General features: G+C 38.8%; 1 protein-coding gene across 2 annotated transcripts in view; it reads right to left on the bottom strand.

The window, feature by feature from the left end:
* Positions 1 to 943: 943 nt before the first annotated feature.
* PRMT3 (protein arginine methyltransferase 3) overlaps positions 944 to 19,055 on the bottom strand; it is a 55,245-nt gene continuing 37,133 nt past the window's right edge. For both annotated transcript variants that reach the window (XM_041399206.1, XM_041399205.1), the window contains exons 13-15: positions 11,053 to 11,103; positions 10,772 to 10,859; positions 944 to 1,577 (exon numbers count right to left, since the gene is read on the bottom strand). In XM_041399206.1, coding sequence (XP_041255140.1) covers positions 1,468 to 1,577; positions 10,772 to 10,859; positions 11,053 to 11,103 — 249 coding nt within the window. In that variant the 3' untranslated portion in view covers positions 944 to 1,467. The remainder of the gene's footprint in view (positions 1,578 to 10,771; positions 10,860 to 11,052; positions 11,104 to 19,055) is intronic.

Raw genomic sequence — 19,055 nt, 5'->3', positions numbered from 1 at the left:
TTAAATCACCATCCTCAGGCTTTACATTAATGGAAATCTTTTCAGAATATTTTCCTTCTGGCTAGACGATACCAAATCCTCAGTTTTTGGCAGAGTTGGTTTTTGGGGTTTTTTATTTATTTATTTTAAGAGCATTTACACATTTTCAAGCTTATTTTAACTTTTAGCCCTGCAACCCAAGGCTACCCCAACTCTCTAGTGGGCTTTGCACTGCTCTCCCTTTGCATTCTTTCTCTTCCTTTCTTGCCTTCTGCAGCAACATTTACACAAACAAAGAATCTGCCGAAGTATAAAAGAATTCAGATTGGAAGGGCCTTGAACAAGACTAAAATGGATATATGTCACCAAGCTAGACAAGTGTTAGCAGTTCACTGAGACTGACATATGTTTGTCACTGTAGAGCATTCCCACTTCTCAGATACTATTGGGAAATAAAACTTGCATCTTTGACTTCTCCTGTGTGTGCAATTGTCTCATTTTAATGAAGTTTTTTAGTTCTGAAAACTATTGGAGTGACATCATACCGCAACAGAAAACAGACAGAATTTAAGAACTGTGTGCAGTCTCATTTGCATAAATGGAGGGATCCAAAATCAGTACCTGAGCATTCTTGCCATGCGAGCTGAGCTCCTGACCATCCACATGTTAATCAGGACATTTAAGGAGCCTAAAGGGAATTAAAATGAATACCTACATGCACATCCCTCTCCCGTCAACAGTCAACCCTTGAGTGTCCAGTGTTTCTGTAAGAAGTCAAACCAAACCCATCCTTCCAGCAACTGCTTTTTGTTTGTTGTGATTTTCCTAAAGCTGCTAAGATACACACTTCCATCCACCTATGCCCCAACAGGTCAGTAGAGAAAAAACCGTAGGCACCACATGAGCCATCACAGGAAAGACAGAATTTCCAATTACACAGAACACAAGGAAAGCAGCAACTGCATTATATATCACAATGGGTTCATTTATTTAGACAAATGTAACTGAAATGTGTACAACTTTTCAACTGCAGAAGTGTAGTAAAAATACCGTCTTTGTTGCCACAATCTTGCAGTTGGAATTCAAAAATTATTCCCACTGGGATTTTCCAGCTACTGTTGAGGTACACTCACACATGACTGAGCTGCTTTTTTCACAAAAAAATACTATACAAGGATTTTGCCAGCGGAAGAATAAAACATTATTGAGAGATCATATTTATTGTTCCTTACAGCAAGACTTTAGGCTCATTTTTTCTCACCTAGCAGTCTCGGGTAACCCAAACCCATCGTTCATGCTTTCCTCACACCACGTGAAGCGGCAGGATCTGATTTTGTCGTAAATCTCAGCTCTAGGTAACTTTTCCATATTCTTGTGTCTGTGCACACACACAAACCCAAGAGTTTACCATTTTTGGATATTCCAGAACAGTTATCAGCAGTCAAATGCAGCATTTGAATTGAGCTCCTCCCAGACATGGCCAGAATTTCACTGAAGGCTGTACATCTGCTGCGTGTCCTTCACTGAGAGGGTGATGAAGAGGGACCGCGGATCCTTTCTGTTTTTGCGGACTGTGATCTTCCCTCTCAGGGCCTCTCCTGAAAAAACAAGAAGAAATTGCCCTGGTTACAGTATTGAATCACTCACAGTAACAGCAAAGATGCATTGCATCCATGTTGCATAAGAAGTTGTTCTCAATTAATCAGATTTTTAAAAGTCCAAAGAAGTTTAAGTTTTCAAAGCTCTTGATAACAAACCGAAGTCAAACTTAACTGCAGTTAAACCTGGAGAGGTGCCAAGTTCTGGCTGGTGCTTCAGTTCTCAGAGGTCCACCCAAATTACTGATATGCCAAATATTTCACTTGTGGTGGGGGAAAACCACGGTACCCCTTGGATATATTCACCATCTTGGACTAAAACCATGTAGCCACAAAAGCATATTCCCTCCCTGCTGTATAGGCCATGTGATCTGTATTTGCACTACATTTCATTTAAATTCTGACTATGTATTTTTTTAATCTGACAGGAAACTACCACAGAATTCTCTGTGGCATTTCAAGTACACATCTTATTAATTGGAGGTTTTGTTTTACAAGGTGTCAGTGTCATAACAGTTGATGGGTATGTCCTTCGGTTACACCCAGAGCAAATGCTTTTACACAGAAGGAAAAAATCTAATCTCAATTTCTTTTCAGTCTTTACTAAGACCTTTCATTTAAGGAATATTTGTAAATTAGGAATATGCAACCCACAAAATATAAACATGTACCTTTGTAAATGTGTACATTTAGGAAGTCCACAGCTGAGCCACCTCATCCCACCATTTTAAACCTGGAAGAGCTACATCCTCACAGAGGATTCTGCTGAGCACATTAAAGCAGGCTGTGATCCCAATCTGCAGCAGGAAGTTCCCTGCTACTCTTCCATCAGACCTCTTGTGCCCCATTCATCTTCATCACCCACACCAGCCACATTCACTGTTGCTACTTTTCTATCTCACTGGATCCAAGGTATTTTCCAGCTGCTCATTACTCATTGTGATTTTAAAAGCCAGTGTTAATATCCCGATAAAAAGCTTCCTTATTGCAAAAAAGAAAACAAACACCAATTTCAAAACTAAGCTGGTTTCAAATTCAGGAAGCATTTTGGAGGTCTCCATTTGGCACAATTCTCAGTCGCATCCACAAACAGTAAACTGACAGAAAGTCCAAATTTTAAATTATTATAAATGCAGGACATTTTGTTAAAGGTTGCAGTACAAATATCAAAGAAGGCGTATCTACAAGAATAACTGTAGTACCAAGGATAAAAAGAAAAAAAAATTGATCATTTTGGGGTTTTTTTTCCATCATGTAACAGTTAGCTAGAGATTCCACTACAACTCCTGTGCAGCTTTGTTATTAGGAATCAAAAGACTGACATAACACAATGCAACTTGAAGGGAATTGTGAAAACGGTTTCTCAGATTATTTAAAAAGAGACAGGTTTGCCAGAGAGAAGGACAAGATAAAGAAAAAAAGGCATTATAGTCCCACTCCAGCTAGGAAATTTAACCCGATTTGAACACACATATTTTCAAAACTGCTACAAAATGACCTATTGATTTATTTTAACATCCTGTGATAACAATTCAGTAAGACTAAAGAGCCTCTGTAAACTAAAAATCCATTATTTCAATTAATCCACACTTCAATCTTCCCATTTAAAATATTAATACAAACCAATAAAAATGAAGCAGAAACTTAAATATAATTTCATAAATAGCTGACTTCAGAGAACAGAACCTTCAGATTCTGTTTGTAAAGACAGTTAATGAAACAAAGCAATCCATTCATTTTTCCCAGCTATTCCTTATGCTGTAGCCACATTAAATGTGCTTTTCTGAACAGCCTTTTCCAAGGGCTGAAGCAAACAACAGCAGTAACTGAAAGACAGTTCTGAACAATTAATCAATGTCATGTAGATAGAAAATGACGGATGTTTTCCCCCATTCTCCGTCCTAGGAGCTGCCTGGAGGAAGCTGTCTCTGGGACTCAGCTGCATCACCTTGCTCTTATCACGTTCAGCTGAATGCAAGCAAACCACACAGTGCCACTGCAGTTTGATTAGGACAAAGCTGAATCCATTACCATCCCCTCCCCACATTTTTATTATTCCCCGGGGAGGCTTGAAATTTTCCCCCAAACAGAAAAAGCAGAAGAATTTAGGAGAACTGCTGTGTAAGCTCAGCTAGTACAGGAAAAAAGACATCCCTATGTCCATCCTGACTCTCTGTCACATAATGCATGTCTGACTGCAGGCTCTGCAGTACCTGTGCTCTAGACACTAGAACCGGTTTATCTGGATTCTGGCTTTTACCACCAGTAAAACTGTAAGCAATTGCATCTGTCACTTATGTCTGTGCAATACAATCACACACGGGGCCAGCCTGCAGTCTGTGAGCCAAGGTATCTCTCAGTGCAGAGATCCTCCACCATCAAGAGTGTTCAGGCACAACAAATCACGGTTTTTCAGTCTATAAAGGATTTGATCAAAACCAAAGATTCTACATGCAAGTCCCTTGTATGCATATCCGTAACATCTGCTTAAAGCTTGGAATGACTCACGGCAATGAGTTTGTAATGTGAGGAACTACCCTGCCTTTCAATACAACTTGGTGTCTCCTCGCTCTTTGATCCCAAAAAAGACTCAAAAGAAGTTACCAAAGGCAGCCAGCAATCAAGGTCTTTCAGGTTTCCTTCTTTTCTTTTCCTGGAAGAGTTTTATGAAGCTAACAGTGGGACAAGTACGGACACAGTACTCAAACCATTATTTATTCTGAACACCATTAAAATTTAAGAATCTTATGAAAGAGCTCACTGGAATTGTTTCAGAGAGCTGCTAGAAAACTGCAGTGGGCTTTGGGCTTAACACACTTAAACTACTGCACCACTGGTGAAAATTACCTTAACAAATCCCCTACACTGTAAAGAGCCACTGCTGGGGTTTGTGCCTTCCCAGTCACAAACCAGCACGATTTGATACCGCTCTGCACAGCAAGGTTGTCCTTGCTGGAAGCTGACAATTTAAACACAATCTAGTTTAAATAACTGCAGTCATCTAATGCAACACTGACTTGTAGCATGCAACAGAAAAAACAGCAAGTCTAAAAAGCAATACTCTGGGTAGAAAATGGTTTCCATATACCACCTATCTTCTGACAATGGAAAACAAGGAAAGACTGAAACAGTTTGCGGTGGAACCAAGAGCATTTCCCTTAAACTCAGGAATTTATCCTTAATCTTCCCATTCATCCTCTTAAACTGCAGGCACTGTGCAGACTGCCACCTTCCCCTCTGGCCATTTCTCCTACTGAATCTCCAACTCAGTGTGATTCCACAAGCAGTTTCTGTTCTGAGTAGCAGCCACTGCCTTTTGGTATCATCCATCTGACCTGCGATACCCGTCTTCTGGCCTGGCTACTCTTAGCAACTGTTTGCCAACTCCTTCTGTTGTATTGCTGTTCACCCTCTGCTGAAACTATCCTGAAGGTCTGTCTTCCCCACACACGCTCTGAGTACATTCTCTGAGGATTTTCTGTACCAAATTGACACTTTTCAACTGCTCAAGACAACCCAGGAATGAGGCTGCTGCAAAGAATTCTACATGCCAGCTGAGTGAGGCAAGCCAGGCTTGTGTAGCTGCTTAAGGTAAAGAGTGTGCACTACAGAGATTCCCAGAGAGCTCAGGCACCACAAAGAGCTGCCACAGGGAATGATGATAGCCAGGTCCTCCACAATGTAGAGCTGCAGTGACCAAACTCGCTCACCTTAATTCACCACTTTTTGTAGTGGAGATTCTAAACTGTACAGCCTTGTCCCAAGCTTTCTCTCAGCAGTGTGACAAAATTTTGAGAAAACCAGATTGTTGTTGCTGTTTGAACCATATTTCTTTGCAGCTGAACAACTTGCAAAGGGAGGCACCCAGAATGGCACATCTGTGTCATCAGTCCATCCAAGTTTTCCTGTCTAAATATGGGATTTCTATTATCTTTCAGTGAGACAGAACAGCCATGAGAAGAGATTCTCTCAATTTAGTACCCTGAAACACACACCTAAAAATGTTCCTGAAAAGTCAGCACCATCATTTTAAAATGGAGATTTTGATAAATACAACATAAGACTTGCCAGACTTAGTGTGACCTCAAAATTCTGGTTTTAACATTTACTAGATTTTAAAAGCCAGCATCATTTTTGGAGTTGCCACTTGTAAATAAATGAGACAGATTTCTATAGACACCATGTTGCAGCTGTAGACAGGCAAAACAGCCACTAAAATCTTAATTAGGAGCCAAATTACCCAACTGGGATGCACAATATTGAAGTATTTCAGTATAGGATCAAAACATTCAGACAGATTAATCGTGCCAGTGTTGTTTTCCTACTTTTAATAGTGCTGTCTAAGTAGACAAATCAACATTCTTTCAGTTTGTAAATTTACAAACAGCTTTCCAATTACAGAGACTGGAGCTAAAGATAATCAAGGATTTTACAGGAGCTTAGTCATGTGAGTTCTGCTCCAGCTTTGCTGTGCTAGCCCCTTTAACACCATAGAAAAACAAATCAAGGTTTTATTTTCACTGCAAGGCAATATCAAGAGCACACAATGCTGACAATAGGCTGTTTTATTGCTAATAGAATTTGCCTGCATACAGAGCTGGGTTTTAACTTCATGCATTGTTACTGAAAAGGTTCTGTGGGTCCTTTAAAATAATTTTTGTAAGCATAGTAAATTCTTGAGGCAACCAAATGAAAATGATGTAACATTTTGTTTGCTTAGCAGGAGTATTTCAACAAACAACAAAAGGAAGAGATCATTTTTGGACCATTAAGGAGAAAAAGATACTGCTTTGGCATCTCAATTTCAATCTTCAAAATAAAGACATGCTCAAGCTATTAAAAGGGCTCTAAGAGAAGGTTTGTACTCTGTAGGGAGTCTACAATACACCACTGTTTTGTCTGAGAAAACCCAGCATATACTGCTTCTTTCTCCAGTTTCTTTAATTGTCATTGCTTGCTAAACAGTTAAAGCATATCCAACATGCTGATGCTGTTTCGTTTTACTTGACTGAAAATCAGTTTCAAGTCTCTTGTCACAGTCCATGAGGAAGAAAACTGGTTTTTCAGAACACATGAGTAGTAAGAGGCTCTCCCCCATTCACATATTATATCTAAATGAAGTGAACAGAAATTAGCCATTAAATATATCAGTTTGCATATATCCACTATATACAAAGCTACCCACCACAGGTCAAGCTGAAACTCAGTGGCAAATAATCAGTATTAATTCGGTGTAGATTTTATTACTCACTGTCCAGACCTTTGGACCCAGAATTAACCTCTCCCACTTCATGCCAGAGAGGTACAAACATCATACATGGAGTGCAGGCTGCAGCAGGACCAGCAAAGGCAGCAGGTTGAGCTCTAAGACCCTTTCTTTGCCTTGCAACTGCTTGATTCTGCCATCATTACAACAGATCAAAACATTCAGTCCTTTTTATGGCTGAGAAAATAGATCTATTTTTACAACAAATACCCTGGCATCAAACAGCTGAGAAAATTAGCTAGTTCATACTGCAGAACAAAACAATTTTGCCACGGCATAAAGGAGCATTTTCCAGTTAAATACCCAGCAGGTTTGGATATCTGAAAGCTCAACCTCTTTTACAGAGCAAAACCAAATACAATCAGTGCTTTATAACCACTCCAGGCATGGCCCCAAAAGCTATAAAGCATCTGATAAGGGACTTTTAGTCAGCCTTACTATTTTACTCAGAACTAAAAATCTGAGGGAACCATTTTTCTTCACTGGGGAAAAACAGCCACTGTTCTGTCTGAAAGATGTTTTCAAAACAAGAAAACATTTTACATGTGTTTTCCACTAGCAAATTCTTCTTTCACAACCTATTAAAAAGCTACAAGTGAACGCCATCATGGTAACACTGGTCAAATTACTGCAAGACTCAAATTGCATTATTTATGTTTATTTTCCAACATTTACTAGAAAAAAGAAGAGTTTATCTTGACCAATGGCATTCTGGCTTGGATGTGCAGTAGTGTGGCCAGCAGGACCAGGGCAGTGACTGTCCCCCTGTTCTGGGCATCACTGAGGCCCACACCTTGAATCCTGGGGTCAGTTTTCGGCCCCTCACTACAAGAAAGACTTTGAGGTGCTGGAGTGTGTCCAGAGAAGGGAATTGAGCTGGAGCAGGCTTTGGAGCACAAGTCTGATGAGAAGTGGCTGAGGGAGCTTGGGGGGGTCCAACCTAAATAAAAGAAGCCTCAGGGCTCTCTACAGCCTTCAGGCTCTCTACAACTCCCTGCAAGGAGCTTGTAGCCAGGTGGGAGCTGGTCTTCTCCCAGGTAATGAGCAACAGGACAAGAGGAAATGGCCTCAAGTTGCACCAGGGGAGGTTTAGATTAGACATTAGGAAAAGCTTCTTCATGGAAAGGGTTGTAAAGTACTTGAACAGGCTGCCCAGGGAACTGTGGATGTGTCACCCTGTGACACGGCTTAGTGGTGTCCTTGGAAGTGCTGGATTAATGACTTGACTCAATGATCCTAAAGGTCTTTTCCAACCTTAATGGTTCTATGAATATATCTAGTCAAAAGTGCATCTTCTCTGATGTTTCTCAGATTGCAGTAATGTATTTCTGAATCAAAGAATTTATACAGAGGGCTGATGAATACCAGTAAACACAGGGATGGATGGAAAGGCTTCAAATGATGCAAATATATTTAATCTAATACAGTTACTTTTGCCTCCAGTTCACTTGCATTGAGGAAAGCCCTTCTGAAGACAAGGCTTCCCTAAAAGCTCAGTGCACTCAGAGTGGAGCTCGGTTCAACATGCCAGGCTGAATGAGAAGTGGTAACAAGCAGTGCTAATTCATTAACAAGTAGGACAAGAGAAGTGCTGGAAGTGCACGTTGAAATAGACTGCAAAATGAGCTTGAACAGTTTGTTTAGTTGAGAAACAAAAAAAATTTGGCTAACCACAAATTATCAAGATGAACATTCATGTCACTACTTAGACAAACAGAAGAACATAAAAAACGAAGACAGGGATATCTGTACTTATAAAAACATGTCTTGAGGAGAAAGATTTTTGGAACAATGAAGGAGAAGGATCAAAGTCAAGAGATCAAGAGAGGGAATGGTTTTTCCAGAAAAATCATGTAAATTAACATACATTCCTATATAAGTATCAGGAAGCACCTTCTGTTTGATGGGCTTATGTCATCAATGACCAACAAATGTCCCACAGAAATTAAGACTCAGATTACAAAAGAAAAGGAAATTACATCAGGAGTTTCTCTAAATCTTCTTGAACACTAGAAGCAAAAGGCAGACAATCCTAGATTTAAGTGGTAATTTCATTCAAGATATAAAACCAGACAGAATGGGCAAAAGGATGGGGAAGGGGGAACTCAAATAATTACAAAGAGGAGAAAGAAAGAGAAAAATAGCTGTAACAAGATTTGTTATGGGAATAATGTTAAGAAATATGAGCTAATAAAAAGAAAGGAAGGAAGGAGTTATGGCACAAGTGGTCTTGAAGGTCAAGTTGGTTGTGTTCACACAGCCAGAGCACACTGTTTCTGCAGTTGCCTTCAGAAAGTCACCACACCTAGACCAGAACTCTAGACTGGGGCACACCTCCCAGTAATTTCACACAGCTGAAAAATGTCAAATGATCTCTGTAATATGAAATAACGTGCATATTTTTATAAATGTCATTGTGTTTTTTAAAAATGCACTCTGTGATATTGAGATTTAATGAATAGCAGCAAGGAGATCTTAGTCAGCCTTGTCTAGGAAGAGAATCTGAAGTGAACACAAGCCAAGTACGAATGCACCAAAGCATGTGTGCACCCCAAGAAATGACAGGACTTAAGAAAGTGCAAATAAGAATAAAAAGTCTAAGCATGAAAGACAGAAGTGGTTTGCCAGATATCACAAACCTCAGTGCCTCTAGGAAAGAAGCTCCTGGTAAAAAGTTGTCATGGCTGGTAGCTGGAAGAGGCAACTGTAAAAGTAGTTCAACTGAGCGCAGAAGCAGCCACACAACTTTTTCCATGCTTTCCCCTCAGTATGCCAGATCTATTTACAAACTGTTCAGGTCAGGGCCACACATGACCATGAGTTTATTAAATGACCAGCAGAAATGAGCCCCATTCTGAGGCTCCTCCTTTGGTCCTGCTAGTCTGCAAAGAAAAGGGGCTCTCAAAGACAATTGATTCATCACTGGGTGAGAGTTCAACAGCGGTGAGTAAATTATCTGGTGGCCAAACAGACACAAATAAAATAACAGCACAGAAATGTAACTGCTTCATTTCCTTGAATTGTAAAAAGTCTGTGATAGTCTGAAAGAAAGTTCTACAGGAATAAGAGGCTAAGACCTGTTGACCTGCTGCATGTCCATCCCCTTGCATGACCATTCTATGAGGGTCATGGATATACTTGTGTCTATAAAGCAAGGAATATTTCACTACTTGTACAAAATGTGCTTTCAAGACTTCAAGAACAGAACTAATTAAACCACTAACAAGCATCACTTTATAGTCTTCAAAACCTCACCTCAACAGTTTATCATCTCAATTTTGTTTATCCCTGATGACAACGAAAACCCTTCTACTTGCATCACATTCAAGGTGAAACTTATTACAGTACTTAACCATTTTATAAAAATTTACAGCAAACCTATTCAATACTTCAAGTTCATGGCTGTGAGCTCTTGAAAACTGTTTTCATTTTACAGAGTAACCCCACTGTGGCAGATACAACCTATGCATACATTCATTATCCCTTGAAATACAGGACAGTTCAGGAGGGTTACAAGGAATCCTGTGCAATCACTTGACAAATTTGATACTTCAGAATATTAGTAATGTCAAATTTTATAGAATGTCAATTGCAGAGTTCTGGTCTTACATTTTTCTGCATCAGAAATGCTTTGATACAGAACTTTTCTCACCAAAATTCCAGTATGCAGCTATACAAGTATAAGATATATGCCCACTTACAAGATACTTATGCATACCTTTATGTGTAATTTTAAACCAGAATTTTGCACACAGATACTTCCCTGGTTTGATGAGACAAAAAAAAAAATCCTTCAACAGCAGCTGAAAGATTTATTTACTAGTTCTTTTTGACATTTATGTAATTTTGGAAGTATTTTGTATCTAGATTTAATGGTAACAGCACTGTAACACAACTATTTTTGCACCCCAACTGAGTTTAAATATACCTGCTTCTACAGGAATTGGCTTCTCCAGGAGAAAAATTGTCTGTTTCCAGTGCGTTTTGGTACACTGGGGACCAGTTGAAAACAAGACCTGCAATGGGAGAGTTCAAGAGTTTGATTAAAAACAATCTTTTTCATATCACACCACATCAATCAATTACCAAACACAAATGCATACGAAGCCTTTGCTACAGCAAAACAGACTCGCTGCCAAACATCTTGACACAAAATAAAATCCTCATCTCTGAAAGACACTTTTAAAATGCCTAACCCCAAATACTCACCTTGTTGTGGCAGTTCTTCTCAAAAAACACATCAAAGTAACCAGCAATTGCCTATAAAAAAGAGGTGAAAATGTAAATACAATAAAGGAATAACAGTGACACTCAAGAAAAATTCTGTAATTCACATATGCATTTATTGGAATTTCTACTTCTTTTCAAGTGTTTACCAAGAGAAACAAGCTTATATTTATGCTTTCAAGTACGCTAGAAATCCTAGGTTTAAAAAAAAAAAAAAAAAAAAAAAAAGCTGCCATTACACCTTTACTCTACTTGAGAATATTCAGCCCACTGTAACTGCATTTTATGACACATCAGATTTTAGTATGCATTTCCAAAACAACCCACCCACACACCTGAACTGTAACCAGAATCATACATGAGAAAACAGCCTTTCAGATGCGCAAACCCACAAGCACAAAACTTAGTCCTTGTCCTGTCCATGACCCTCAGTAAACACAGACCAAGTATCACTCCCAGAGAGAATCTGCATGATTTGTTCACTCGCTGTGTGGCTAAACAGGAATTTCCACAGAAGCTCCCTGTGAACACAGGCAGAGCACAACCAGAGAGGGAATCCTTTTCTTCCTCTACTACATACACAGATAAGGAAAAACATTCACAAATGCCTCCTGCTGGCCCTTCCAGCAGGCTAACAGATTCTCATAGTAACTCTCCATATGATTCCTTCTCTGTCCCTCCTGCTATCCCACTCCTAACCTCAAGAGCCTCTCTCTTCAGTGCCTGATTCATTAGTGGGACTTTTCTTCCAGTTTGAATAGGAAAAGAAATCATAAGACTAGTTTGGGTTGGACAGGACCTAAAAGATCATCTTGTTCCAACCCCTGTGCTATTGGGCAGGGACAACTTCCACCAAGCCAGGTTGCTCCAGCCCCATCCAACCTCACCCTGAACACTTCCAGAGCTGGGGCAGCCACAGCTTCTCTGGGCAACCTGTGCCAGTCCCACACCACCCTCACAGGGAAGAATTTCTTCCTAATACTAATAGATATAAAATGTTCACACACAAAACACTACATTGGCACTACTCAGTCTTTTAATGCTGGACTGCTTTCTTGACAAGAAAATGGCTTGTGAGAGTCCTAGAAACCCAAATAAACAACTGGAAGATGCTAATAAAACATCCACTTCAGTCTCACCCGTGAAATCCTGTCCATGCTCACCTTTATTTGCTTCCTCCTCTCCTGTGAAAAGGCTAATGCACATCAGACCCTGGTACCAAGGCAGTTGTGGTTTTCTATCACATCAGCCTGAAGAAATAACCCAAAGAGAGCTTACGAGTAACCACAGTGAGCTGAAGTTACTCAGCTGGGGACTCTCTCCATCCCTGCCATGCGAGGATGGGACTCTCTGCCATCAGCTGCATCCAAAGAAGGTATGTACCAATGCAGTGATGGCAAGCCTGTGCCATGAGAACTCACTGCAAACAACCCATTGGAACCTCTCTCTTACTGCACCAGGGTTCTTCTAGTCCAGGACCAAGAACTGGTTGTTCTGAAAAGCTAAAAAGGGCAGTTTCTATAGCACACCCCTCATATAGATTCACACAACATGGTGATGGAAAAAAAAGGAAAACATGGTTACAAAATCAGGCTATAGGTTTTATCACTAAGAAATATATAATATGAATAAGTCAATCTGGTATTTTTCCTCTCTAGTCTAAATCTAAAGCAGATGTTGCCAACACAATGAAGAATAAAATGCATTAAACCACCAAAACTATGCTAAAGTACCTGTTTTTCAACAAAGGGCACTCCAGGCAAGCCTGGCAAGTTCCAAATTCCAATGTGGCTTAAGAGTTAAAATACAAAACAAACCATGGAGACACTGAGAGCCCTTCATGACAAATGAGTGTCAGACAATGGAAACAGTGACTCTTCCAGTCCTTTAGTGAATCCTATCACTCAATCTGAGAATCTCATTCCTAAGTAAATTAAAGCCTTGTCTCTAATATGCCCTTTGAGTAAAGATTGAGAAGGTTTTGACAAAGTTCTGTTGACCCATCAGACTACTTTTATTGATGCACAATCTTTTCTGGACATTAGTCAGAGATCTAGCAAGTCATATAAAATATTTTCAACCATCTGCTCAATACTGCTGGTACACTTACAAACAAGAATTAGGATGTGATTATTGCAGGAAATTAGGATGTGATTATTGCAGGAAAACAAGGTTGTGACAACAAAAATACATAGAGGAGAAAACAAAATCTCGCTTTCAGAGAAAACGAGACAATCAAACTACATCTTGGATCAAAAAGCCAAGAGCTCCAGGCAGACAGATCTCTAAGGTGGATGCAAATATCCATACACTTGGTAACAAGAGGTGACAGAATCACCCTACATGCTACCTTGAAAAGGCTCCAGACAACTATTTTTTGGGGTCAAGTTCAGGTTGAAAAGAAACTCAGTTACAAGCAAAGAAAGTGTTCCCTGCTGGCTCTCTGGTGTTAAGGGAAACAGGATTTGTACCTTTTGTAAATTACTAGATAAATAACTATTTTGTTCTTTACAGTATCAGTGGTTTCTCTATCTGAAACAACCTGAAACACTGACTTTGAATAGCTAATCCAGAGCAGTAATAATAATTATTACACATCACAAAGATCACCTTAATCAGAGCTCCAGGGATTACAGAGAACAAGAGCTCTACATTGATCCATTAATTTCTTCTTGTTATGCTCTAAAATGGATAGGTGTCCTTCAATATTGAACACTGAAATAACTGTTGAGCCAAAAGAAGCCAAAAATAGAAAAATATTATTGCTCAAGTTCCTGAGGATATGCTTCTGTGAACGGCTCTGGGAAGCCCTCAAAATTCTGTCAGCTAAAACTGGGCAGTGGAGGCACCCCAAAACTGAAACACACACTCTGGTGAGTTGTGTCAAGAGACAACCCCAGCCCTGTTTAGCTGAACAGAAATTATATTTTTAAAGTTAAATACATTGAGGGGAGAGGGTTTGAAAACTAACTGTAAGAGCACATATTGCAACTGAGAAATCTAATGAGTATCTTTCATTAATAACTTTCAAAATGTTTTTGAGCCTACTAAAAGAACCAAGCACACACACACTTGGTTTGATGATTTCCTTTCTGAAGTTAGTTACAACTATATAATTTATTTTGACCAACAGTGTGTTTAATCTCCATCTCTCGTATTTTAAACCTTTGGGAAAATAAGAAGTCTAATACCAAACCCAGTAGTTACTGACCACCTGCAAAATTCGTTTCATATTCCCTATGACAGCTATTCTACAAGCCAATTACAGCTGAGGAAATACAAAAAGCAAAGAAGCACTGAATTAATATACCCCACTTTGATCGCCTGTGGCTTACCGTTTAAAAATAAGAAACTGAAAACATTTAAAGCTGTTCAACTGAAACAGTTATTTGCAAATATCCATCTCAACTCCACGCCAAAGCCTCCCAGTAACATCCAGCCTTCTTTTCCTCTCCCTGAATTCACATGGAAGATTTTGTTTGATAGATCGCATGTGTTGCCCTGCCAGTAACATCACCCTGAAAGGCACTCAAATTTATCCAAATCAGACATTATTTTCATGAACTAAGTTCAGTTTTATTTCTGAACATACACCCTTATAGGAGGCATTAAAATCACCAGCTGTTCTCAAGAAAATTGATTGTTTTGTATGGTCCTCCACAGTTTGTGTATATTCATATATGCTCATTCAAACAGAATACTATGCTTAAAATTTTAATTATATTGTCAGTGTTCTGAAAACTTTCTGCTTTTGAGCTGTTTTGTCATCTTTTGTCTCCCCCAAGCCAAAGGGATCTCAAGCCAGCTAAACAGATACCTAGAGACTCCTTACAAAGAGCACACCCAGCCTTCCTAAAATCCACCAGATGATTCTGCAGAATGACACAAGGAAGACTTGGAGGTACTGGAGAGGCTTCACAGAAAGCAACGGCGCCGGGCCAGGGTCTGGAGCACAAATCTGATGAGGAGGAGCTGAGGGGGTTGGGGGGGTTTAGTCTGGAAAAAAGGAGGCTCAGAGGGGACATTATCACTCTCCCTAAAAAGAGGCCTTGAGAAAATGGCCTCAAGTGGCACCAAGGGAGTTTAGACTGGAGAGCAGGAAAAATGTCTTCACCGAAAGGGCTGTCAAGTACTGGAACAGACTGTACAGGGAAGAGCTGGAGTCACCATCCCTGGAGTGATTTCAGTCATGTGAATGTGGCACCTGGGGACATGGTTTAGTGCTGGACTTAGAGGTGCTGGGTTAGAGGTTGGACTCAATGATCTTGAAGGTCTTTTCCAATTTAAAGAATTCTATGTATGCCTCCAGAAAAATATTGAAGGATACAAAGGCACAACACAGTTCTAGTTATTTGTCCTCTCAGTGTTTTGCAAAAAGCTTGAAATAAGCCATTAGTTTCTGCTTTTACACGAAGCAGTGGGAGTCACAGAATATTCTAGGTTGCAAGGGACAGATAAGGATCATTGAGCTCACAGCTCATATGGGATTAATGCCTCAACCTTGGTATTATGAGCACCATGGTATGACCAACTGAGCCAATGGTTCAGTCTTCCTTGAAAGAGCTCTGCAAAACTAAAATCTCTGACAGCATCACACAGGTCTGTTTCAACATATTCCAAAAACCCCTAAACCAAAACAAGCACCACCACTCTCAAGCTGTATTAGTGTAAGCACTGCACCACTTCAGAAGCTGATGTGTTGGGACAAAGGAAAAAAAGGTAGAAGTACACACACGAAGTTTTTTTCAATTTTATCTACAATCACTAGTCCTGTGTATTTAAAACAAGATCTCACAAATCTACAAACTGACACAAACCAAAGTTGAAATACTTGATAACAAAAAAATAGGTACAATATTGTGGGTTTGTTTACTGTCTTCTTTTAAGGAATTTACACCTTCCCTTCTTTCTTTTTGTAACTTGTTGGTGTTTATGGTGAAATGCACAATTATGTATCTTTTATGTTTAAGTGCATTTCAGAGAAGGATTTCTGTAGAAGTGGAGTTCAAAATATTTTCCTTTCATTTGACTTTTGAACAGTATCCCAAATTGCAGCAGCTATAATAATCACAAGCATCTATTAAATATGCAATAATACAAAAAAAGAGATTTCCAATGCCTACAATTTGAAGTAAGATTCAGTCCTCCCCTCTGGTTGTTTAATTTATCACATGCAGCAAAATATAAGAAAAAAAAATCACAAGTGGCATACTAGAAGGAATCACAGACACATGCCTATTAAAATGAAATATAGGCTGGCCAGATTTTCATTAAACATCTTTTTTACAAGTCAAACTAAAGAAAAGGAACAAGAAAATAACTTCCCCATAAATTCTAAATGATGCTTTACAACTACTGCCTTGGATTCTTCTTTTTTTTTTTTTTTTTTTTTTTAAAGCATAATGATAGCTGTTATTTCTCCTACTGCAATTTCTCTCATCTTTTTGTGACACCTTTGACAGCTCATTTACAACTTCACCTACAACTAATCAGTAAGAATTCAAACCTTCTTTGGAAAAATCTTTCAAGTGCCAGTCTCCTGAATACCATGGAAGAGGAAAACAAAAATAAATAATTACAACTCCAGCCTGACACATGCTCAAGCCACAAAGGACAGTAAATATTAGGAAACTCTACCAAAACATTATTCTTCCTGTTCTCAAATAACTTGCCAGGAGAAAAGGCAAGCTATGAGAACAAAAACTCCGACCTCAAAACAAAGCCAATATATTTACCCAGAGAACTAAAGTGGCCAAATAAGGAATGAAGGAAATGTTAAGGATTAGATATATATTAATAGATATACATTACTGAGACTGCAGAGCAACATCCTACAAAGGTCAACAAAGAGTTCATTCAACTAAAAGCAAAATATTCCTGAAATTAAAATAGCAGCCATAAACTCCTACCCAATTTTGTCAACCCCACATTTTGATGAAAAGTTCATGTAGCTTAAGGTCTTCATTTGTTACTTAGGGTTTCTAAGGTGTCCATGCAAACATATGAAAAACCTGTAATTTAAGCAGGTCCTCCCAGTAAGATTCACTTGTCTTCAAACTGTTTTTCTTCCCTCCCAGCTAAATGATTTCAAGACTATTTTTCTCCTCAGTTATTGATGTAACATGTACCAGATATAATAAAAGCACAGAAAGCTTTAACATACAACAAATGAATATGCATTATTTATACTCTTCCACTCAGAGCCTTTAGTTGAAATGCAAAGAAAAGTCTAAATTTTAATTCAAATACATCTGAATATTAAGGCTTTTTTCCTAAAGAAAATGGCTGGCTGTACATGCAGCACTTTAACAGGACAAAACAAATGAGACTGCTCCCTTCCTTATGAGAACTCAAAGGCAGCCTTACCAATTCACTTAGGAACAAGGAAATTAAAAATTATCATCATCACTATCACCTACAATGAGTAATTTATCATTCTTGCTCTTCACTAGTATCATGTTCCAACAGTGAGTGGCTACAACAAATACAATTAGACAGCTGGCCACAGAAGTGGGAGATAATGTGCTTTTGATGGAGTTTATCCAAGCATGGAGGTGGAGTGTTTGTCATCCATGCAGCAGAGTTGCTGCATTTTTATCACAGGGAAAAGAAACCCCTGGCAATTAAAACCTAGCAATTTTGTGTTTTAAAGATTAATAATCTGGACATCACTGCAGAGGAGGCTACAGATAAGTAAACAGATGAGAAGGATAAAACCTGCTTTGTAACATGGCTGAGCAGTATTTCCTTTACTCAGAAATCGGGCATTCAAGGTGGATTTAACTGTGGTATCCAAACCAGATTTCCAACTTCTAGCTTAAAAAATTTAGTTTCTCACCTAAGGCTGGAACAAAAGATTCATATGGTAATACTTCTTGTTGGCTCCCAAGTGGAAGACCTGATATTAAGAAACAAAACTGCCGAACACTTAAGAAAATTTCAACAAGCAAAGATTTTTTCCTTGGTCAGAATAATTTTCTCTAGTCAACGCAGCTTCCTTTTTCCTCCTGACGGTTTTAATACATCAGTCACGTCCTCTAGCTCATTATCCTTCTTTCACCTCCTTCCTCCCTCCCACTCTTTATACACATACCCTGCTCTTTGACAAAATCTCCTGGGAGCAATGAAGAGATACTGCCATTTTCCTCTCAGGGGATATTCTTATTCAGCTAGCAAAGATCAACCTTGATAGACTCACAGGGGAAACGCTTGCAAACAAAAGCGAAAGTTTGTCAATTGATTTCTATACTGAGGCTAATGACCATTATATTTTATCTCAAAAGCTCACACAGTGATCAACTTAGAATACAATTAATGGAGTATTTTTCTAGCAGCATCTACTAACTGATATTAGCCAGATGTCTCATTAAAATCAACAGTGACAAACTCTAGCTCTTTATTAGGAAAATGCACTTCTGCAGGCTAACTGTTGTGGGTTTTGTTCCTATTATCTTTGTAGAACTGAAATCAAGTCAACTTGCAATAAAAGTACTTTGGAACAATTTCATATGATTCCATGCAACTGTTTCACACTTTGAAAATCTTCAATCTTTGAAACCTAAAATAATTATATATAAAATTAATGCTAGAAAATGCTTCTTTGTGGCAAAACATGCAAGGAATCAAGAAAAAATTAACAGAAGCAATATATTCTCAGAAAAAAACATTAACTACCTCACCACCCTGTCTCAGAACTTTTAAAAGTCTAACCAGCACATAAAATACCATACTTAAAAGGTTTCTTTTTGCTCAATCATTTTTTATTCCTTATGTACATTAGAATTTTTTTGGGAAGACATTTAATTTCTTGAACATCTGGAAGGAAAAAAAAAAACTATTTAGAGCCTTAATAATTTTTTAAGGCTATGACTCAAGGTATTAAAGAGCATCTGCAATACACTCAAGATGCACCTACAGTAAGACATGAGACTCATCTCGTATGAGCATGACCTAATACTCTGCTAGGGTTTTTTTTGGTCACATAG

Source organism: Onychostruthus taczanowskii, unplaced genomic scaffold, assembly GCF_017590055.1.
Source record: "Onychostruthus taczanowskii isolate IOZ18803 unplaced genomic scaffold, ASM1759005v1 scaffold159, whole genome shotgun sequence".
Lineage (NCBI taxonomy): Eukaryota > Metazoa > Chordata > Aves > Passeriformes > Passeridae > Onychostruthus > Onychostruthus taczanowskii.
This window is presented reverse-complemented; position numbering and strand designations above follow the sequence as displayed.